The 22,000-nt window shown below is 41.2% G+C and overlaps 2 protein-coding genes, 1 long non-coding RNA gene and 1 other non-coding gene across 8 annotated transcripts; 3 read left to right on the top strand and 1 right to left on the bottom strand.

Moving 5' to 3' along the window:
* Positions 1 to 676: 676 nt before the first annotated feature.
* nrm (nurim) lies at positions 677 to 9,113 on the top strand. Of its 3 annotated transcripts, none has more exons than XM_056398579.1 (10): positions 677 to 757; positions 1,953 to 2,054; positions 2,649 to 2,716; positions 2,816 to 2,878; positions 2,984 to 3,114; positions 3,288 to 3,339; positions 4,297 to 4,893; positions 6,743 to 6,936; positions 7,099 to 7,275; positions 8,372 to 9,113. In XM_056398579.1, the coding sequence occupies exons 7-10, from the start codon at positions 4,743 to 4,745 to the stop codon at positions 8,690 to 8,692; spliced, it is 843 nt and encodes a 280-aa protein (XP_056254554.1). In that variant the 5' UTR covers positions 677 to 757; positions 1,953 to 2,054; positions 2,649 to 2,716; positions 2,816 to 2,878; positions 2,984 to 3,114; positions 3,288 to 3,339; positions 4,297 to 4,742; the 3' UTR covers positions 8,693 to 9,113. The 3 variants fall into 3 exon arrangements, with proteins under 3 accessions (XP_056254554.1, XP_056254553.1, XP_056254555.1); XM_056398578.1 differs by lacking the exon at positions 677 to 757 and adding an exon at positions 1,545 to 1,726; XM_056398580.1 differs by lacking the exons at positions 677 to 757; positions 1,953 to 2,054; positions 2,649 to 2,716 and having other exon boundaries at positions 2,799 to 2,878.
* On the bottom strand, positions 2,811 to 6,746 carry LOC130183292 (uncharacterized). Its single transcript, XR_008829808.1, has 3 exons — positions 5,531 to 6,746; positions 2,949 to 3,036; positions 2,811 to 2,853 (listed from the first exon to the last, which is right to left on the bottom strand). It is a non-coding gene; the product is annotated as an uncharacterized LOC130183292 (long non-coding RNA).
* On the top strand, positions 5,155 to 5,227 carry trnak-cuu (transfer RNA lysine (anticodon CUU)). Its single transcript has one exon. It is a non-coding gene; the product is annotated as a tRNA-Lys (tRNA).
* Positions 9,114 to 10,719: 1,606 nt separating the features above from the next.
* On the top strand, positions 10,720 to 21,798 carry ppp1r18 (protein phosphatase 1, regulatory subunit 18). Of its 3 annotated transcripts, none has more exons than XR_008829936.1 (4): positions 10,720 to 11,151; positions 11,510 to 15,538; positions 18,949 to 19,262; positions 20,720 to 21,798. XR_008829936.1 is itself a non-coding variant. In XM_056399942.1 (4 exons), exons 2-4 carry the CDS (start codon positions 11,579 to 11,581, stop codon positions 20,737 to 20,739), a joined length of 4,152 nt encoding a protein of 1,383 aa, XP_056255917.1. In that variant the 5' UTR covers positions 10,720 to 11,151; positions 11,510 to 11,578; the 3' UTR covers positions 20,740 to 21,798. The 3 variants fall into 3 exon arrangements, 2 of the variants coding, with proteins under 2 accessions (XP_056255917.1, XP_056255916.1); XM_056399942.1 differs by having other exon boundaries at positions 18,949 to 19,120; XM_056399941.1 differs by having other exon boundaries at positions 18,949 to 19,155.
* Positions 21,799 to 22,000: the final 202 nt, after the last annotated feature.

Genomic DNA, 22,000 nt, shown 5'->3' with positions numbered 1-22,000 from the left:
CAAGGGATCTCAGTGAAGACTCAGCAGCTGTCACACTTCCCCTCCCCTCCCATGTTACTGTATGTCCAGAACAGGCGAACATGTGCTGCGGAGGGCCACGAGTCTACAGGTTTTCATACCAATGACCAGAGTTTGTTTTGTTTTTTAATAAAGCACTTTTAACTCTGAGATATCCTTCTGGAGATATTGTATCTTGAGTAATAATTCAAAATGTGTTATGAATACTAGATTGAACTCAAAGATTGTGAAATACTTGTCATCTTTCATTTTTGTCATCTTTGGTGTCTTCTTCCGACTCTTCTTCTTCTTCTTCTATTTACATACATTTTACATGGTATAAATAAAAATGTGAGACATGAATAAAAGTAAGACCAATGAAAAATGAAAAAGAACAAAGCAAAGATCAAATGTATGAATTTAAACGAGAAAGACTGACAACTTTTTGAATAAAGACACAATGAACCGTTCAGTTACATCAGCCCTGCATGCTCACTTGGCACTGCAAGCAGGTTCACACAAAGACCAGCATTTGCATTTGTTTCTGTGTAGTTATTTGGGCGGGCCTGACTGTAGGTCAAGAGTTTTTAAGTGAAGAGCCCTGAACAGCCCACATGAGGGCAGTAACACAGCCTGTAGTAGCAGTATAATTTTATCATCTACAAATCTTTTTTATGGCTTCAGAGTGAAGAAATTCTAGCCCTCCCATTTGATATTTTTTGCTATTTTGCCCACCAAGCTACGGCAGTTTCCACTTAAGGTGAGATGAAAGTCTGGATGGTTTTTTCTTAACCAGCCCTACACGGTTGCTGCTAGAAACATGCTCCAAAGCCAAAATGTGAAGCATATTTAGAAGAACGTTGATATGACTTTTGATGCAGATATCTGTAACTTTTTGTAAGGTTTTCTATGGGGGAATAAGAGAAACTTGATGAAACATGATACATATCTCTAAAACTATAAACGCTACAAGATTACAAGACGCTGAATTTGGTGAACAGCTTCCTCATGCTTCAGTTCTTCAAATACTAAATAATGGTAGTGATAGTGCCACCATGCGACAAATGAGCTAACATGTCTGATTTGAGATAACATGCATTGTTTCTCACTTTTGTGAGTGTGGTCGAATCAATTGAACCTGCTGTAACTCTTGAATGCCTCATCCAATTGCAACCAAATGTCTCTCAAGTGTACAGACTGAGACCTCGAATGAGACTCCTGAGTTTCATGCAGTTTTGCCTCTCGCTTTTGAAAATCTGGTGAATGAACATCCTTTTTTTCGTCCACCATATCAAAACCATGTTGCTGGAATGACAGAAATTAAAGTGTGTTTCTGTAAGCACAGAAATAACTTCTAATTCTGAGAGTTTAGTGACATTAATGACACCCAGGGCTTAAGATGGTGATAACAGCCATTTTAATGAGAAATACCAGATCCAGTACTAGCAGTGTCTTAATACTGTGAGTGAAATATACCAGTTTGCCTCGCTTGTTGCCACCCACTCCGCATTGGAGGAGTCAGAGGGTCTGAAGAGTTGTTGCCCCCGGAGAGACCAAAAGCACCAAATGCAACACCCATAAACCCAGATAGCAGCTCCTCTTACAGCTGTCTGCACTGCACATAAAATTAGACCCCCAGACAGTTGTACTGTAGACTCCACCAGGAGAAGACAGCTGGGAAAAATACTGTAGAAGATGGACCCAAGTTATAGTGCCAGTCTTTACTTTGGTAAGGCAGGAATACTCTTAATATTTACCTTTCTAGCATAGTTTTTATGCGTCACCTATATTCCAGCTCTCTGTAGGCTGAAAACGGATCATTATTCAACATGTGTGTGAGTGTGCTGCCAGTCTTTACAGTTTGTTTTCAGTGAATGAAGTGTGTGTCAGGTTTCACAGCAACCATTTTTGTGTGTATGTGTTTCTCCTTTGTGTTGTGTTTTGCATATATTCAGGAAGCTGTACGAGATGCAGTAAAGCGGTGTATGGCGCGGGGAGAGCCTGCCGGGCCTTGGGACACTTATTCCACGACACTTGTTTCACCTGCAGTGTTTGCAGTGAGTCCTGTCGCTGTGGATGTTTCAGTTGAATGTTGTGCCGCCAAAATATCTTAAAGCTCCTCAAGATCTAACTTCAAATCTTTTGTATTTCTTCATAACTTTAAATATTCGTGACCAAAAAAGAGCGGTGTTTCTGGCTCAGAGAGGCAAGTTTTATTGTGAAAAGCCTGTATTGAATTAACCTAACAAAGCGACCAAGAGCAATCTGTTTCTAAAAGATGCAACATGTAACAAGAGACAAATGAACAATTAACATAGGGACGCAGGATTAGAACTTGGAAAATTTGTTTTTTATTCATTTAGTATTATCACCTCTTGTTTTGTAAGCGTAACGATGGCCGAAGCTTTTGTCAAGCAACAATTTTCCCGAGAAACAGTGTTTTAGCTTAGTTTTGAAAATGCCAAATTCTATTAGATAACTAAATAAAACATAATCAAAGATATACTATTTAACTGTACATAGTACAGTAATATGTTACAATATGGTTGGTCTTTAAATTGAATCATCAATATATCATCAAATGTCACATTAAGGAAAACAAGCCATTTCCCCATATTGACCTTGTTCCTTGTCCTTTGTTTCCTGTTTAGATAAAAAGCTCACTGGCATGCCATTTTATTCAGTGTCAGGAGGAATCTATTGTGAAAATGACTTTTTGGTAAGAATACTCTGTTTTGACATGGCTGTAAAGAAAACATATGATTTGTATCCAGTTTGAGAAGTTACAGCAATCTACAATTATTGTTATTTGCCGTAGTACTCTGGAGTTCATCCATCCCCTGAAGTGTGTACCAGCTGTGGACATTTAATCATGGATATGGTAAGTATTATTTCATTTACTATGTGTGTATGTGTAGTAATATGAGTGCATATGTGGTGCATGCTCTCACACTGTGTAAAGAAGATCTGATTTGTGCCCCGTCAGGTCCTGCAGGCTCGTGGGAAGTCCTACCATCCGTCCTGCTTTCGCTGTGTCGTCTGCAAACAGAGCCTAGAGGGTCAGCCCTTCACTGTAGACTCAGACAACAGGGTTTACTGTGTCAGCGACTACTACAAGTGAGTTTCTTACTCACTCAACACAATGGGCCAAGCCCTTTGATTTCTCACACTCCTGAGAAAAGATTAAACAAAATCCTGCCAGACAGGCTGCACATGAGATGAGTCACACCCAGAGTGAGTTCGTTTTTCAGTTTCTGTGACCTTTTATTGAGATTTATTCATGGTTTCAGGGTCCAGGCTCCCTGTTGTGCTGCCTGCAGAACACCCATATTGCCAACTGAGGTGAGGTACAACTGAATTTAAATAACAGATAAAGACATGATGTATTTTTACAAATTAGTTTTTGGAGAAATGTTTGTAACAGTTTCCACCTATTTGTTAATCGTTGCAGGGGTCAACAGAGTCTATTCGAGTGGTATCATTTAACAGAAATTACCATGTAGAGTGCTACAGCGGTGAGGTTAACCTCATTTAAGGAAAACTGCAGGCTCACATACACCTTTCTGTGTTTTTCTGCTGGTCTTTCTTTGTAAATGTATGAGTATATTTATGAGTCTTTGCACAATTTCTTATCTGCAATTAAATCACTGCAAACAGACAAAGTCAAAGTATTCCTTTGTGCACTCTATTTCCTTTTAGCTGGGAGGCATGCAGCCAATAATGAAAAACGATGAATATCAGATTAAGTACGTTAACGGTGTACTGTATTTTGGTGACCCACATTTTCACTTCATACTTTATACACTTTACTACTTGTTTTAGTATGATGAAGACTTCTCTCTGCTTTTTCTGTGGATTTTTGTGCTTGTAAAGATCTGTTCTTTCTCCTGTATTATTATCTTTGTACGAAAATGACTGTCTTGTTAAATAATAAGGTGTATGCAGGGGGCCTGTCTTTAGTAGGCCCTCTTCAGTGTAAACTACCAAATATCCATAGATGAATTACTGAACGTGCCTACTGGACACAGGTCCAGATAGGTCTAGAGGCCCAAGAGGTCAGGGTACAGTGACCCTGAGACTCAACACACTGCAACTCAAGAAAACACATGCAAATAGACAAAACACAAACAATTTCAGAAGACATCATCAATTTGACATCATATGCGCTGCAAATACTCACTACCCAACAGAATTGTTTCCAGGGGACACTAAAAGGCTTGTTCAAAAGTCACAATTGGGCCTTGAACAAGTGCATTTATCACCTTTTTTTCCTGTTATTTTTTGCCTTAATTCTGATAGCAACAGGGGGAGAAAGTCAGGCAGAGAGAGAGGAAGGGGATGATATGCAGCAAAGAGCCACGAGTTGGACTCGAACCCCAGCTTCTGCGGTTAGGACTACAACTTCATTGTACTTGGCTCTGTCAGGTGACCACAAGGACTCACAAAACGACCAGAAAGAGATGAAAAGGAATCACAGGCAAAACAGCGACAAAGAGACGCCAAACGACCAAAGAGAGACACTAAATGATCACAGAGAGACCTGTCTGGGATCCAGAGGTGCATTTTCTTATAAACCGTCCATGAAAATATCCACAAATAAAATCCAGTCCGGCCGAAAAGAAACTTGTGTACTTTCCCCTGTTGGTTATACCGACACCGTGTGTCAATAGTAGGTACTACCACCAACTCCCCTCCCGGAAGAGACCACTGTGGAAGTTGCCAAATGAAGATAAACGCTGATTGAAATGGCGTCAGTCACGGTACGTGGCTGGGCTCTCTGCACCGTGTCTCTGCTAAACTTTGCGTTTGTTTTCATATCTGGTGCAGACTTTATTCGGTTTATATCATTTCGAGCCATTTATCATAACATCACCGGGGAGACAACACTGTGTCAAGGTAAGCCTCTGTAACTACTCCTGGCAGGCGCCACGACTGGCAGGAGAAGTTTGTTTGTAAGACACCACTTTTGGCCTTTGGGGCCTGACTCGTTTCTTTTACAAAGGTAATAACAACATGCTGAAGGTGCTTTATAACATGAATTATGTAATGGTTTATAGTGAGTAAAATGTCCTAAGTTCGCTCCCTAATGAAATACAACAATCCCTCGTTTTATCACTGCAAAATTGATATGTGACGTACTTCCCCTCGTTAGCTACCGCCCGGCTAGCTCAGTCGGTAGAGCATGAGACTCTTAATCTCAGGGTCGTGGGTTCGAGCCCCACGTTGGGCGAACAACTTTTTCACTAGTTAAATTAGACTACTTTCGAGCATTGGGATAACAGATAGGTTTAACAGTCAGCATTTTTCAGTGGGCACCCACATAGTTTTACAAGCACATAATTTGTTTGCTGGACTGGAGTATTTTACTTTTGAGTATTTAATTTTGGTTTGTTTCAGAACTTTATCTGAATGCAGGTGTCATTTTCCCATCAGTAGGTTATGATAATGTACAACCAGAATATTATTACCTATTATTAGACGTTTACGGTTGCATTTATTGAGACTTACATATGAATTGTACATTGTTACTTACAGTAAACTTCAGCTTTTGTTGGGGCCGAATATTTTAGTTGGAAGTCTGTTTCCCCGCATTCCTCCAGATTTGGTTCTGAAATTAAGGCTACATCCACAATAATGGCGTCGATTTCGTTTTAGCCCCAGTGCTGTTAGGCTGTTATCCTAAAAAAAAAAGTGGATCCTCAAAATGTGTTGTAGACTCTTCTGAAAATGTTGTAACGGTTGTAACTGTCTTCAAAAACGTAGCTGGTCGATACCGAATTCTATTTAGGCGCATACCCACAGTGTTCGAAAACCGCTACGCTAGTTTCACTACAGTGTACGAAAGTTTTTCGAACGCTGTGGTTTAAACCGAACTCATCGCGTCACTTACCCGTTCGAACGAAAATCGAATTTTGGCGTGTTCACTTGTACACGCCAAAATTCGATTTTCCTGGGTGGAGACAAAAACATTTACTGAAGATGTCAGAAAAATTTCAACAGTTTGATTAAACTTTAATTTAATTTCCTGGAATTCAACACAATAAGAGTGAAAATGGGTTCTTACACGCACTAAATGTTCACCTGCATTACAGTGAAAAGGGTCCATGGTGTAGATCTATTTAGAGGGTTGTGTGTCTTGTATATTACTGTGGCATGTTTAATGCTTGAGTGCTTGTGAACAGAAGTTGTTGTCCATTCATGGCCCAAAAAGCAGCGTGTTATTGGGCTATGAATTGATTGTACACTATTACACTAGTAGGACTAGTTTGTTTACACTGTTGATATAATGCTATATAGGCTACCAGTTTTTGCTGTTAGCCTGTGGGTATGTACATACAATTTAGGCTATGTAAATATATGTCTTTGAATGTGTACAGCATATGCATCATTAACTTTTATTTATATTATTTGTCCACATATTTAGTAATGTCTGTATTCTGAGAAAGGTAGGCTTAATGAATTATGGCTTCATCTTTCATCTTTTTGGTAATTGCTATAATCTCTTTTTTTTTTATGTTGATTCATTATTTTGATGCTCAGTTTCAACACTTAGTTCAAGTTTTTTTGTGATGTTGGAAGACCTAAGTCAGTAAATCAATCAATAGTGGCCACTTTGTGAAGCTGTTTTGCCATTCCTTTACATCATGAAAGATTATAATGACAATATTTTCATGCTCAATAGAAACATAATTCATGACAATGTTCACCTTTCTCCTCTTGTTTGCATCGTTTGCCCACACTTAAGACTCCATACCATGGTCGGTGGCCCTGCAGGACAGCTCTGTCCTCAGGTCTCTTGTTGTCGATCTGGGGCTGCTGGCTCTCTTCACCACACAGCACAGTCTGCTCTCCTGGTCACCTGTCAAACAGGCCCTACAGTCAGTGCTTGGGGCACTGAACAGGACAGCATACTGCTTCACTACTGCACTGGCACTCCAGGTACAGCAACAGACTCTCATAGTATGTAAATGCTGTTTTTATTGCCATTGTGAACAATAAGTCATTGGTTACAATCATTATGTAATAATAAACTTCTATATTGCACCACATATGCTTCATTATTACATTCTGCATCATCATTCTTCTTTTCTCCAATGTTAGATCATGATGAGGTACTGGCAGCCTGTGACTAGCGCCCCCTGTCTGTGGTCAGTGCGTCATGCACCCTGGAGTATCTGGTTCCCTCTGCTCTGCTTCTCTCTGCACTTCCTCTGCTGGGCAATCATCTGCAGCATCCTCATGCTTGTTGATTACCCAGAACTGCTGGGCATCAAACAGGTAACCAGGGCTTCATTAGTGAGATATTAGATTTTATTAGAATTACATTTTAACAGCATATTGTTTTAAACATTTGTGGGCACTTTTGCCTGTTTTTGACAGTAATCACTTGACTCAAACTAATGATGTTGTTATTACAGTAGGCCACCGGATGTCTTATTACTTTAAATGTTAAACAACACATGAAAAAAGGTCATCAGTAGTTCCACCTTTTGTTCTTTTTTATTTACTTGAAGGGACTCTGGCTGGTCTGCAGTATAATCAGCAGCTCTTTCGAACTGTAGTCTCAGCAGAGGTGTAGCAGTGATCTCAGTTGAAACTGCTTGAAAAGACTGTACAGGCTCAGCTTGTCTGACATCCTCAGTAACAGTAAAGGAGCGTGATGATGGTCCTGCAGTTGATCTTTACGACAGGATTGCTCCCATAAACCCCAATAGAGCCTCTTGGATACATGGTTAGATACAAGAAACAGTCTAATTAGTCAGTCAAATTATTTATTCAGCACTACTACTTTATTTATAAGGGTAATAATGAAAAATGTCAAAATTGCAGATAAAAACATAATTGAGGTTTTCGAGGGCCATTTTTCCCCATTGAGTGTTTTTAGTTTTAATACTTGCTGGTTATACTGACAAGCTTTTACTTAAGTAAGAATTTAAATGCAGGGCTCTTAGCCTACTTGTAATTGTTGTGAATATTAAGCCACATCTCTGGTTACAGAAACAAGACTTTTTAAAGTGGCTGGTAGTCAGAATTGAACTTCACCAATAGCAGTTGAACCTCATTTGGGCTCAGATGAAAACATCAATAGGATCAGCATTTCAGTTAATTCAGCAGCTCGCTCAGTCCCCATCCTTCAAGAAAAAGGATTAATATCCTCATTTGGATTTGATGCCAAAATAGCATCATGACATATACAAGAAGATCTAATTGTGCGTAACAGGGACTGGGTAATCTGTGACAGTGATTATGAAAACCTCTAAAATGTTACGTAAACATTTTAGAGGTGACTCATTATTGGCGCTGCTGCTTAACCTAATTTGTCTCATACTGTCTCACCCTGCGCTCCTCCCTCCTCCCCCCTCTTCTCTTTCAGGTGTATTACGAGTGTCTCGGTTTAGGAGACCCCCTGTCTCACAAGTCACCCCACGCCCAGCGCTTCCTGTCTCACCTCCGCCACCCGGTTTGCCTGGAGCTGGGCGTCGTGTTGTGGCTCCTGCCGGCCTTGTCCCTGGACAGGCTCCTGCTGGCGGGGACTCTGTCGGCCTACCTGGCCCTGGCACACTCTCTGGACAAACAGGATTTAGCCTACCTCTGCATCCAGATTAACAGCAAGATGCAGCTCCTTGCCGAGCCACACCGGGGCATCGCCGACACCACCGGCAGGGACAACAGCAGCAACCACAAGGAGAAGTGAAGAGAAGGTGTTCAAACTGCCGAGATGTGAAGCTCACTGCTGTCTTAAAATTAACCAGAAATATTGTTCCAAAACTAACTTCAACAGAGCCTCTGTGATCTTCTATGAGCCTGATACCTGCTGTGCTGAAACAAGCCTGCTCTACTAATGGCCAACGACAACACTTGAACTGAATTGTTTGCAACTTGACGCTGTATTTTTTACATTTTTTTAACATTTTCTTTTCACTGTATATATTGTTTTAGAAAGGGAGAGTTTTATTACAAAAGGAGATCGTATTCCATTTGAAAACATGAACACCTCCTCAACTAATTATGATTATCACTGGCTGGTATTACTGTAACATTTCTGAGCCAACTTAATGTAACAGTTTTTTTTTTTTTTTATATTTCTATCTTCAGATGAAATTTAAGAGGAAAGATTCATATAAAATGTATCTTTTGTGTAGCTCGACCAATACCACATTTCTGCAGCTAATACTGAGATCTGGGAGTTTAAATAATCCAATAAGTATATACTATCTGCCAATAGTAAACAACTTGATGTGGATCATATTAGGGTTTTTTTTCTTAAATTGTTAACAAGATACATAATGAAAGGGACATTTTGCAATGAAACCCTCCAGATATTTTTTTTTTTTTTTTTTTTTTAATTATGCTGGATATGTTTTAGTTTATCAGAGTATATTTTTTATAGGCTGTTAAATTCCATGTGCCAAGTGCATTTATTCTGTATTTCTCAGCACACTGATTTCAAATTTAATTGTTCTTGGGGGGAATGTAATGTTAAGATTTCACACTGGCAAAAGCACAAAAACACACTTGATTTTTCCACAACTTGTAGCTGTAATGAAAACAAGTTTAGTGGCATTTCTCAGATTTTGAATGTATTTCCTCTCTTGCTTATGTGCTTATGCTTTGTGGATGCATCTGCAGTATTGTCAGACCAGTTTTAAACCACTTGAAATTGTGGTATGTCATGATTTTCCCATTTCACCTTACTTGATAATCCAAGTAACTCGTGTCAGAAGCTAACAGCTTATTGGCAGAGCGATCTGCATTTTCCTAAAAAGTACTGTATGATTACATATGTATTGTGGGCAGATAGTAGACTGATAGTAGTAGTAGTAACTCTAAAGACAATGATAACAACTATTTTCAAGGCCGTGTTGAATAAATGTAATAAGCTGTATATTGTAGGTGTGTGACATGTTTATTTCTTCTTTCTATTTATGTTTTTTTTTTTTATCAGGTTGCTTATTTTTAACTTTGAGAATCTGCCTTTGGCAGATTAAATACCGAAAACACAATTGAAATTTGAGTTCTTGAAATTAATTTGTTAATTTAAGATAAAAACTGGATGAAAATACACTCAGTTGCCAGTTTATTAGCAAATTAAAATGGTCTAATACAGCAGCTCTGCAATAAAAATGTTCATGTTCAGAGGTGTTGTTTCAACTCTGCTTTCATTTTGGAGGATGTAGTTTGTGGTGCTGCAGAATGGCATTATACATGAAGTGTTTGTGTTAGATAGTCTACCAAATATTAAAAAATATTTGAAAAAGCAGTACAATTCAACAGCACCAGGAAGTCTTCAAGAGATAAGATATAGATAATAACCAACAGTGGCCATTATTACAAATTTAACACCGAACAAAATGCGACAACATTAAAACGCATCTGTAATAATCAGCAAATATGATAATATCATATTTGACAACAGCAACATTTTATTTTTGTACATTTACCTAAGTTAGATTTTGAAACCAAACTTTTACTTGTAAACAGAATATTTTTTTACAGTGTGGTAAACTATTTCTACTTCTTCCCACTGTCAGGTCCTGGCGTGAAAGATGCAAACAATCGGGATGAAAATAGTAAAGTATAAAGTGAAGTAAATACATGTCACATGAGGGAGTTTGATGATGCCCGGTCAAACTCAGGTGAACCACAGCCCGTTTCACAGCCGCATCCCCCTCCACCCCTCCCTCCCTCCCTCCACTTCTTTTCCAATTAGCCCTGCGGGAAGGAGGGATGAGACTAGGGAGGGGAAGGAGGGGTGGGGGGTTGGTGCCCGGGCAGGCGGCTATGTTCTTTAAACGCCTTTTCTTAGGTCCGACAATATGGTGTGTGCCACTAAACACTCCTGACGGAATTTAATGTAATTATCGGATTACAGTGCTGCGCCTCCGAAGCTGGAAATATTTACTACTATACGGACGACGGAGGCGTTTTCATGCTCTGATGCGCAGTTAGGGTTGCGGGGTGATTTGACTGGGTCGTACAGAGTTTTTAAGCCCTCCGTTTTGACAGCATAGATTAGTCTGTCAGTTATTGGCGAAGGAGGATTTTCCGTCGAGGAGTGGAGCGCATTACGCACATCCAAGACGCACAAGTGGACATGACAACCGTAAAGTCGAAGCGGATTTGATAACATCTTCGTAAAAACTGGGGGTTTTGGTGAGTTTAATTTAAGATTTTCGTTAGCAATACTGCATTAAAGCAGAAAGTGTTTTTCTGTGAGGCTACATGTGCATAATGTGCTGCAAGTTAATTTGATTAAGCTGATGATATTATCTTGTGTGAACGTAGTGGACAACAGATAAACTAGGACTGCTGGAAAGTATCGACAAATGATGTATCACCTTGTGATAGTGCATTGATTTACATATCCCTAGATGCTTAAATGTTACTAATAGAATACCAATAACTTGAATTTACTGACAGGCCAAAACTTCTATTATGGGTGATGCACACCTCTATTTAATATGATTGTGAGAGAGAAGTGATTTTACTTTATCATTTCCTGTTTTTGCAGACCTGTCCCAGAGGCTTCAAAGAGGACCAGCACCAACCATTTTGTCCAAAAAGTTGCACTTTTTCTGTTATGTCTGTCTCCTCTCTGCCGGAATGGAAGCAGCTCCTGCTGGAGAAAAAGAGGCGAGAGGAGGAGGAGCGAGAGAGAAGGGAAAAAGAGGAGGAGGAGAAGCTCGCCAGCATGCCTGCCTGGAAGCGGGGGATCATCCAGCGGAGGAAGGCCAAGCAGGAGAGTGTGGGTGACAAGGAGAAGGACAGAGACGCCTGTCTCCTGCAGGTGGATGTCAGATCTCCTTCTGATGGTCTGAGTGACACGGACAGCTCTGTAACCATTAATCTGGGAAGCGAACCATCACTCAGTCCAGATCCGGGGCAATGGCTGGATGCAGACCCCAAATCAGTGAGTCAGGTGTCTCTGGAAACTATAGTTCCAGTCCATGAAAACCCATTTATTCGCACACAGAGTGCATGGAGGAAGGGCAGGGATGCAGATATAGGGAACGAGCCAGAGATTAAGGAGAAGGAGAAAGAAAAATCAAGCCCCAAGGGTCAAGATGGGGAGTCAGGAAGAGAAAGAGGTATAGAGCTGAAAATAGAGAGATTCAGAGATTTGAGTGAAGGACGAGAAAAAGAGAGAAGCAGGGACAGGAGTCAAGGAAGAGAACGAGAGAATAGCAGGGAGAGATTGGAAAAAGATAAAAGTCAAAGCCAATGGAAAGAGTCAGTTAAAGATGTAATGAGGGAGAGGGAAATGCTCAAAGTTAGAAAAGACGAGGAGGAAAAAGAAACAGATCCACCGTCTGGTTCGTTTTCTCCCCTCGTCCCTGGTCTTCGAACCATCCGAGCCGACAACATCATCATCATCGAACAGGACAGGAAAGGCAGCGATGAGAGAAGGGGGAGATGGAGGGAGGCGGAGAGGGAGAGGCCCGAGGAGGACAACCAGGGGAAGCGAGGGATGAAGATGGACCTGAGGGAGATCCTGGCCGGAGGAGGGAGCGTCACCGAGATCCGAGCCTCTGAAGTTCTAATCATAAAGCCCTCTGCGAGCCCTGAGGAGAGGAATACAGGAGGAAAAGGGAGAGAGGATGGAGAGATGAAGTGCAGCATGGATGTAAGGAGGGAGAGTATCAGCAGGGAGCTCAGAACAGACATGTCCTGGCTAAGAGAAAAAGAGAAAGAGCCTCTAAAGGAGAAAGAAAGACCATGGGGCCAGGCAACAGTTATTAAAGAAGACAGAAAAGAAAGCTTGGATGACAATGTGTTTGTCGAGAAAGGAGGGAGGGTTAGCCAGCTGCTGAGTAAATTCGGAGAGCTCCCCAAGCCGCCGTCTCGGTCCAAAAGTTCTGATAACTTCCTCCGACATGGGAGGAGAAAATACTCAGGAGATGAAGATGACCAACAATCTGAGGAGAGGAAGGCAGACGGGAGGAATATGCTAATGAAAGGCGCGCCGAAGCGCTCTTTAAGCTTCTCTGATCGAGTCATCTGTGCGAAGGAGAATGGTTTAGGTGACGAATCGTGTTTTGAGAGAAAAATGCGTGAGAGGATATATTCAGACAAGAGCATGGCACCATGGGTAGACCTGGCAGGTTTAGGGAGGGAGACCACAGCAAAGATTAAAATGGGGTGTGCACGGCTTTTAGATAAAGACAGGTTTGGAAAGCATAGAGATGGACATGTTAAAAATGAGGGGGAAAAGGGGGGGTCCATGCAGGGCAGAAATGAGGCAGAAATGAGTACCTCTATCCAAAACAGGAGTGAGATTAAGAAAGTTGAGCCTGTTGATAGGAGGGCTGCAGAGAAGGCAAGTGATGCAGATGGAGACGAGGGGTTCACGGTTGCCTCTGTCAAAAACACAGAGGGAATCTCGTTTGCCAGGAGAGTGCCAATCAGGCAGGATGGGAAAGCAAGAGCTGAGAGAGACGTGAAGCGGCTGACAGGTGAGAAAAGTTTGGAAAGGGAGCTGAGCATGGAGAAAGATTCAGAAGCAGGAGAACAGGTCGAGGCACAAGATAGCGACAAAAAGGGGTCTGATTTTCTGGGAGAAGATGGATTTGAAAGCACAATCCCTATTGAAACTGTGCAGAACATGACAGACACAGCAAATCCATGCCCCGCTGCTGAGAGTCACTACAGACAGGAATCAGCTTTCACCGAGTGCTCCAGTCTACTCTGTGCAATCACAGATAGGGCCAGAGACCCCCACAGAGGGCCAGAGTGGAGTGGTATCGGACCACGAGGACCCTTCCTAACACATTCTGTTTTGTCCCAGCACACAGAGGATCTCATCAGTAAAATAGAAAAAATAGGAGACACAACTGTTTATAGCAACGAGAAGGGAGAGAGGGCTTACAAGGCTGATCACGAACTGGCCAAAGACTGCAAACAAGAAGGACAACATTACAGCGACGTCGGATCGGAAGGCTTCATTCATGACGTAACACCCAGATCTCCAAAAAGGCTCACACCTATAGGAATCCCTCCAGGTCCCCTCGAAATTCAGATCCCCAGGACCGTGTTTTATGTTGCGGAAGAAATGGTGGAGAAAAAAAAGGCTGTAGGTCAAGGCGACGAGGGGCAAGACTGGGAAGGAGGACAAGGGGTCGAGAGGAGGGATAGCTGGAGGATCGGAAAGCCCTTGAGCCGCATCGAGTCCCTGCGAGAGAAAATTCGACAAAGAGAGCTGGAGAGGTTGAGACAAAGAGAGACACAGGATGGAGACGGAGTCGAGGCTGCAGAGATCAATGAGACTCAAACAGCTGGGGACGAGGGGGAAACTGAAATAGAGCAAGAGTGGGAAGCTGCAGCTCAGATGCGGAAGAGGATGGTTGAGGCTGAGAGGGGACAGGAAGACAATGCAGCACAGACATCCATGGCTGCGTTTGACGTCACGCAGGAAGTCGACATTTTGAAAACCAGCCCTCAGCTTCCTGTTTCTGTCTCACCAGCTGTCAGAGGAGAGGAAGTAACAAGCGGGTACGCCACTGCTGCCTCTGAAGTCATCTCTGATAGCTCTCAGATATCTGAGGATGAAGACGACCCCCTGAAACATGCGGAACAGCTGAGGTGCCACAGGGGCCGACACGAGAGCAGAGAAGAAGAGAGGGAGGAGGAAGAAAAGGAGGTGGAGGAATATACATCGTCTCTCGATCCCACACAATCCCTATCCTCATCGCCCCCTCATCCCAACTCCCTTGCAGCCATGAGCCGGATCTACAACTTGGAAACTGTCGGCTCGAGGTCAGGTTTGTGTCTGAGGGAGAGGACTGTAGACATTTCATCAGTGCACCTTGTTAAAGTGAAGCCCATCATATCAAACGCACAGCAGGGCGACAGTAAAGCTTTAACAGGTGAAGACATTAGTGGGGTTCAGACGATACAACGACAGATAGAGCAGTTTCAGCTGAAAGAGCAGGAAGCACAGAAGTCTTGTACATCGCCAAACACAAAAAGGCAGCAAAGCCCCAGACGAGTGTTAAGGCACCAGGTAAAGGACGATGTCAAGACCCAGGTGAAGGATCAGTCAGAATCAAACTACAAAATGTCGCCTCAGCGTGTTTGTTCTCCAACATCTCAGGTCAAACAAACTATCACCGTCAACCCCTCATTTCTCAGGAGCCAATCCCCGGACAATACCTTGAAACCCTCTGACTGCGCCCCGACCCCAGCCTCCTCACCAAGCTCCCCGTCTCCTGCCCAGTCTCCCAGTGTCTCTCCATCGCCCACCCCATCGCCCACGCTCTTCTCCATCAGGAGTGCCTCTGGGGGTCAAGTGAAGAGAGGCGCCACCATCACAATCACCCCAAAAAAGCATGTTGCTGGAGGAGGAGGAACGGGGTCCACAACAGGGTCTACATCAGCAGGGACTACTCCCGCAAAGACCACATCGCAGCAGGCCCAAATAACCTCAGCTGTGGCTGAGCCAACAAAGAAGAAATTCCCCACCGTGGAGGAGATTGAGGTGATTGGTGGATATCAAAATCTGGAGAAGTCTTGTCTGGTCAAAAACAGAGGGACCCCAAAAAAGGTGAGTGGAAACTGTACAGTCTTTTTTGTTTCTTTCCCTCATACAAAAGCAAAGGAACAAGCTTCCCGATAATTTGTCTTTGTCTAATGTCTTTGAGCAAACATTGGAAGACTTCACTCCCCTGCTTTTCTAAAATTCACCCAAGGGGGGCCAGAGGATTTCACCTCAGGTCACCTGCCTGATGGTCCCTTGTCGTCAGGCAGAATCCCCTTTCACTGGGAGAACATCCCTTTTGATTGAGAAGTGCGATCACTGAGACCGACCTAAGCCTGTTAAAGCCTTATCAAGCACGACATCTTGATTCTTAGCCATAAAATCCTGGAGTGATCTGCTTTGCCATTTGCTTCTGCAGTCTAGTTCTTTGCAGACTTTTGACTTTTACCCTCTGATAATGATCCACCACACTGTACATATTTAGCCGAACACGTGTAGGCTGTGGGTACATGAATGGTTTATTTTAAAAAAGAGACACAAAGAAACAGAAGAATACAAAGTAAAATGCTTGATGCTTTGTATTACAGTCATTGAAGCTATTGTTCGCTGGTCATACTACTCCTTAGCTTCTGCAGAAAGAGAACAGTAACAGTTACAGTGCAGGCTTCAGTGGAGACAGAAACGTTGAGTGGGAAACCACAATGACAGACAGCCAGCTCCTTCCTTCATCTTTTTTCTTTTTTGCCTTTTTGTATTTTGTCTGCCTACCTAACATCACATGGTATACCATACTGGTGTTCATGCTAATTTCAATGTGATCGGTGTCAACTGAAACTACAAATGAATTTCGCTGGAGTCAAAGTTTATATTAGGACTTTGTGTTTCCTCTTTTTTTTTTACTTTTTCTGAAGCCTGTGTTTGTTTGATAATGAGTGGAAGATGAGCTCTTATGTAATAAAGGGAAGATTTGGGTGACAAAGTTTAAACTTCAGCTTAAATAGAAATATACATCAGCATCCTGTGAAGATACACACAGGATGGTGTATTCAAGGGTTTCAGTGCATCTGACTGCCTACCAGAAGAACCATACTGTACAAGAGTTGTCAAACTGCTGGTAATTTCCCCTTAGTCTGCATCTGAGTGTACTGCAGACTGCTTCCTTGTTCCCTCGCACCAATTTTGCCATTTTTGTTGAGTCAGCCCTCCCTGCCTCTCAGACAAATCTCTCTTTGTATCTTCTTGGCTGTTTCCTAGCGGGGGATTGGTTTGTTACACTGAAATCTTGGCAAACAGATTTTGACCACACTGACCTTCCACTGTATGGCTGAGTGTTTCTGACAGCAGGCCGCCAACTCTTTAGTTTGACGTGGGTGAAATGGAAAGAGAAAGAAGACAGAGAGATGTGAGGAAAAACTCGATGGTGGTCTAACATGCCAACAAAAGAGCAGGGGAGAGGGAGGGCAGAGACAAATGATTGTGCTTGACAGACATATTGAGAGGATTAAAGGTGACTGAAGGCGTGCTATTTGGTCTACCAGAAACTGTTTTTGCTCACTTCCTCTTTTAGACCTTTTCACTTCTTCCAAACAAGAGACAGAGATCAACATGAGGAAGTGACGTGGTACCCTTTTTAAACTCAGTCAGTAAACTAAACTGTTTTATTTACAGGGTCATCTGTTTCAAAAGAAACTGGTGGAGAAGGATTTGATGCTCTTCCCTGTAAATTGTCTGTGAATGAATTTCTTCAAGTCTCAGTTTCCAAGTTACAGTGACTTCTAAGAAATTAACCAAACATTTTTGTGAATAAATCGTTCCGAGTAATCTTTTGTTTTACTCCCTGGAACATAGTTGGGTAATTCTCTTTCTCTCTCCATCTGTAAATACAGTCGTCTTTTGCTGCAGTGAGTGACCACTTTGCGATTCTCTGACCACCTGTCGCTCTCACATTGTCGCCCTTCAGACTGTTTGACGTCAGGCCTTCTTTCCTCCCCCCTTCGAACCACGCCATCATGTCACAGAGAAGAGGGGGAGTGATCTGCTTGATCCTCGCCTTCCTCCTCCTCCTCCTTAAGTTTCTCCTCATACATGTGCTTTTTATGTTGACAATCGTGCATCAAATCCTCCCTGGATCGACTCTTGAAATATATAATTATATAATTATATATATATATATATCTATAGATAGATAGATAGATAGATGGATAGATGGATAGATAGATTCTAATATATGATATATTTAATATATATATATATATAGAGAGAGAGAGAGTAGAAAATTGACCTCTTAAACTATAAAAGCATACATTTTGTCTGTTTCATATGTGAAAACTTTGCAGACCAGATTTAAAAACCTGAACTCTGAACACAGGTAGAAACTTAACAGTGTCTCTAATCTTGCCCCACTGAACCCGTGAAGAAGTACGGTTAAATATAACTTAAAGCGTCCCTCCTTCTGTCTGTTATTCTCCAACTGTTTCAGTTTCTGTCTCTCACTGGGTGCCTCTGCTGTCCTGCTGTGCTGCCTGGGTTAATCAGGTTCAGGGAGGGAGGATTAGCGTCCTGTGCCTTAGCATGATTCGCCCAGCCTCTCTAATGCAAAGCTATTATCTGCACTCCTCTACAGACAGCCACAGTCACAGGGTGAAGCAGCAGTAACTTGTATTGCATGTGCTGTCTGGTGTCTATACGTTTCAGGCTCCATCCAGATCATGTCTGCACCTCTGGGTGTATTTACTACTGTAAAGGTCTGGGTCTCAGGGTTAAGCTGTTGTTATTATAAGACGCAGTGTGGATGTGCTGCTGTTTCCTGTCAGATTTAGGCCGTCTGTGTACACCATGCTGACCTTTGAGTAAACAAACTCCATGCAAGCATCTACTAGCCCAGGTGGAGACAAGCTAAACACCACAGGGCCTCATTTTTCCGTTTCAACACTTTAAGAGAAGTTGTAAACCAAACTTGTGTTTCTGTTTCTGCTTCTACTGAATATTTATCACTTACTGTATCAACGTGATGCATATTTCCCTGAATAATAAATAAGTCAGCGTGTGAAGTATTCTGTCAGTAAGCACTTTAAGAGAGGGAGTATTTCTGCTGTGTTAAGCCTCATGCTGTCAGTTAACATTGTACTGACAGTGTAAAAACACTCCTCAATGCCTCCAGCCTGTGTTTACATTTACAAAAATCTGTTGTTACAGCTGGCATTTTAATTTAAACTTTCTGTCATTTTCTTTGCTATTTTCATGCAGTGCTTCGTTTTAATTTTGATTTCTAAAATAATTCATTGCATAACGATTGCACAAAGTGTTGTGTCTGTTTGTTAATGTTAATCTTAATTTTTGAAAAGCGGTTTTCAAAAATTAACCAATGTGACAACAAATCACAATATCACAACAATAACATTAACAAATTTAAAAGTGTATTGGACTGGAGCTGATTAAAAGTGAAATAAATAACCTCCCTCTCCTCGTGTTTACAGGTGAAGGTGTGTTTTGATGAGGACCAGCTGGAGCAAGTGTGTGAGTACCCGTCAGAGACCTCCATGCTGGTGTGTACCCCCTACCCTCATGACCTGGGGAGGCCGCAAGGAGAGGAGGCGCAGTTGGAGGAAGCTGATGTAGAAGGAGGAGCGATAGTGTCCAAAAGCACAAGTAATGTTGGGACTGCAACAGGACGGGGTCTAAGAGTGGGTCAATGTCACCCCCTTCTTAAAAAACACAATGTGTAATGAGGTTGTTTTGCTTTTCAACATGTCTTACAGACTTTGCCGCTCTCCTGTGAAACTCTCCATAGGTGTGGACTTTGCTTAGGCTAAGATGACAAATTTTTTGTTCCTTTTCTGTTTCTTTTCCCTTAAAAGATATGAATGGCAATATTCTCTATTTTTCTCCAAATTCCATGAAATGACCAAAACCAATAATGAATTTATCAGACTAAGAAGTATTGATTGTGTATCCAAAACCTCATATAGCTTACTGCTTTGTGCCATACAGCTCCATTGTTGAGCCACACCGGAGCACTGGGCGACATGTCTCTTCATTACAAAGAACGTGAGCACACGTCATAAATACTCACTAGCGCACCAAATAATCTGAAGTTAAAGTTTTGGGCTGAGTGCCACAGATTCAGACAGTATTTACGGAAAGCGCTACTCTATAAGTTTATTTAAAATGTGCTTGTACCAACTGTCTCATAACCTCAGGACATTCAGGCTAATTCAAGAAAGCTATTGATGGTAGTAAAAATTATCTTCCAAGCTAGCTTTCATTAAGCAGGCTCTTTAGCTCGTTCACTAACTTGACAATAAATATATTCAAAATATTATTTGCACCATCAACTCCTGTCTTGTAACTGATCTTTAGATTGTAAATCATTTAATTCAAAATACTTATTGAAGGGGAAAAAAGATTTCCAAGCTATCAGGCTCATTAGCTTGGTTGCTAACGGGGCAGTAAGTACATTCAAAACATGTATTTCACCTACTGTCATACAGCTGTCAGCAATGTACATCATTTAATTCAATGAAGAGTTATCAAAGTGGGGAAAAAGGCGGTTAACTGCTAACTGTCAGCTAACAGTCAGTTAGAAAGCTAAATGTCAGTTTTGTCACTACCAGGATAGACAAAGATAGACAAAGAAGAATTTATACCATTAACTCCTGTTCCTCCATTTCTCATTGGTCAACTCTGTCAACATGGTTTGTTATTTGTCAACAGCACAACTTTGCATTTCAAATTAATTTAGTTGAACTAGACACACAAAAAAAATCACACAGATTTACATGGTCCCCACAAGTGAATCCACAGACTGTGTTTGCAAAGTTTCACAATATTAAATGCTGGTGTGACTGGGCCTCAGCATATTTTGTGTAATGGAGTTTCATGGCAATAAGAAAAATGTGGAATAACACCAGTCTTGTCTTTTAAATAGACAAACTGACCAATTTTCAGAATCTTGTCGGTGGTGGCAGGATAGCAATGTGGGCAAGTTTCAGCATAGTGAAGAAATAATAATGAAAAATCCTGTGCTACATTGGTTTTAAATTAAAAAATTAAAAACTAAATTTGGAAAAATTCATGATTGTTGGAGAACAAATGGAATGGTATAATGTCGCATTTGTGGTTCTCACAAAGCCATAAATGTCACTGTTGGTGAATGGGAATAAATCAGCGCTAAATATAAAAAATAAAATAGAATAAAATCCTAGATTCACCTTGTTTACCTTCCATCTCCACCTCTCTGTCTTCCAGATGAGTCTTGCCCTCGGTAGAAGCCAGTCATCTTCGCCAAAGTTTCCCATGTGATGAGACATCTGTTAAAACAATATTTTGTGATTTTTGTTGTTTTCTTTCATTTGAATAATTGACTTGAGTGTTGACGTGAGTGTTTTGTAATCCTTGTGGTGTTTTGTGTAAATAGCATCATGATGAATGATTGTTGTGGAGGAAATGTACAGTTCAGTTTGATTTATGCAGTTGTAAAGAGACATAATTGTGTTTACTGGACAAAATATTACCTAGTTTATTTTCAGGGAAATTGAGGGACAAATATGAATGTAAAGGAATGGTACATATTGTAAAAATATTATAAAAGACCCTCAGGTGTGCACTGTTGGCTGATGAAGGATCACTTGTCTATGCAATATAATGAAACTGCTAAGATTTTTTTTATTTTTAGTTAATATATTTGACAGTTTCTTCTATGTTAATTACTTTCTAAATTTAAGTCAGCACTGCCTCAGCACAGAAGAGTGATGTTCATATCATCTGGTTTCATGTGCCTGCTGGATTTGCCCATACAGATGATATGAATCAGTTCATGTAGATATTTGACTCTTGTCTGAAGCCTTTCAGAAAAATCTCCTCTCAGCGGGTATTGCGTTGAACAGTGCAGGCACATGTCATGGTGCAATGTGTGTGGCGTCCTATGTCTTATGTGGGGTTTAATTGAGCCTTACTGTTCATAAAAAAAGAGGTCTGGTAACAGTTCACTTAATGTGTATGGATATAAACTGATGTTTTTGTCATGTGGAAGTAGAGAGAGTTGTGTGTGTGGAAGTCCCTGAGAGGAAGAAGAGTGTATAATATAAACAATTCAGTTACCAGATTAACTTTGTCATATTACAGCTGCTATCTGACTTTTGGCTGTATTACCTTTATAATATAATCTATACAAAATATTTCTTGTTTGTAAATGAATATTTTAATTGGTAAAAGATGTGTTATATGCAAACTATCTGCAAATTCTTTGAAAATATTTTTTTTCTATGACAGTTGAAGAAGCTGGCTTCAAGAGAAAAAAAATAATAAACAATTCTGCAAAAAAAAGGGTTTCTGTCTTCTGTTGTTTGTTGATATCAAATAAGGCTGGAATTCCCCAAAATCTTAATTTGGTGAAAAAAATTTAAATATATGAAATATATCGAGGTTGAAAATTAATTTCTCTTCAGAACTTTTCATGACCATATTAAGAGGGGTGATATCATTTCACAGAGATATAATTTGTGTGAGTGTGGCCCAGGGCATTTCTGA

Source organism: Seriola aureovittata, chromosome 16 (genome assembly GCF_021018895.1).
Source record: "Seriola aureovittata isolate HTS-2021-v1 ecotype China chromosome 16, ASM2101889v1, whole genome shotgun sequence".
In the NCBI taxonomy this organism is placed as follows: Eukaryota; Metazoa; Chordata; class Actinopteri; order Carangiformes; family Carangidae; genus Seriola; species Seriola aureovittata.
The sequence above is the reverse complement of the archived record's forward strand: the minus strand, read 5'-3'. Positions and strand labels throughout refer to the sequence as shown.

Coding starts and splice junctions, on each gene's coding strand:
- nrm (XM_056398579.1), top strand. CDS start 4,743: ATGGCGTCAGTCACGGTACGTGGCTGGGCTCTCTGCACCGTGTCTCTG. Junction 6,937..7,098: donor CTACTGCACTGGCACTCCAG/GTACAGCAACAG, acceptor CTCCAATGTTAG/ATCATGATGAGGTACTGGCA. Junction 7,276..8,371: donor AACTGCTGGGCATCAAACAG/GTAACCAGGGCT, acceptor CTTCTCTTTCAG/GTGTATTACGAGTGTCTCGG.
- ppp1r18 (XM_056399941.1), top strand. CDS start 11,579: ATGTCTGTCTCCTCTCTGCCGGAATGGAAGCAGCTCCTGCTGGAGAAA. Junction 15,539..18,948: donor ACAGAGGGACCCCAAAAAAG/GTGAGTGGAAAC, acceptor TCGTGTTTACAG/GTGAAGGTGTGTTTTGATGA. Junction 19,156..20,719: donor CAACAGGACGGGGTCTAAGA/GTGGGTCAATGT, acceptor TCTGTCTTCCAG/ATGAGTCTTGCCCTCGGTAG.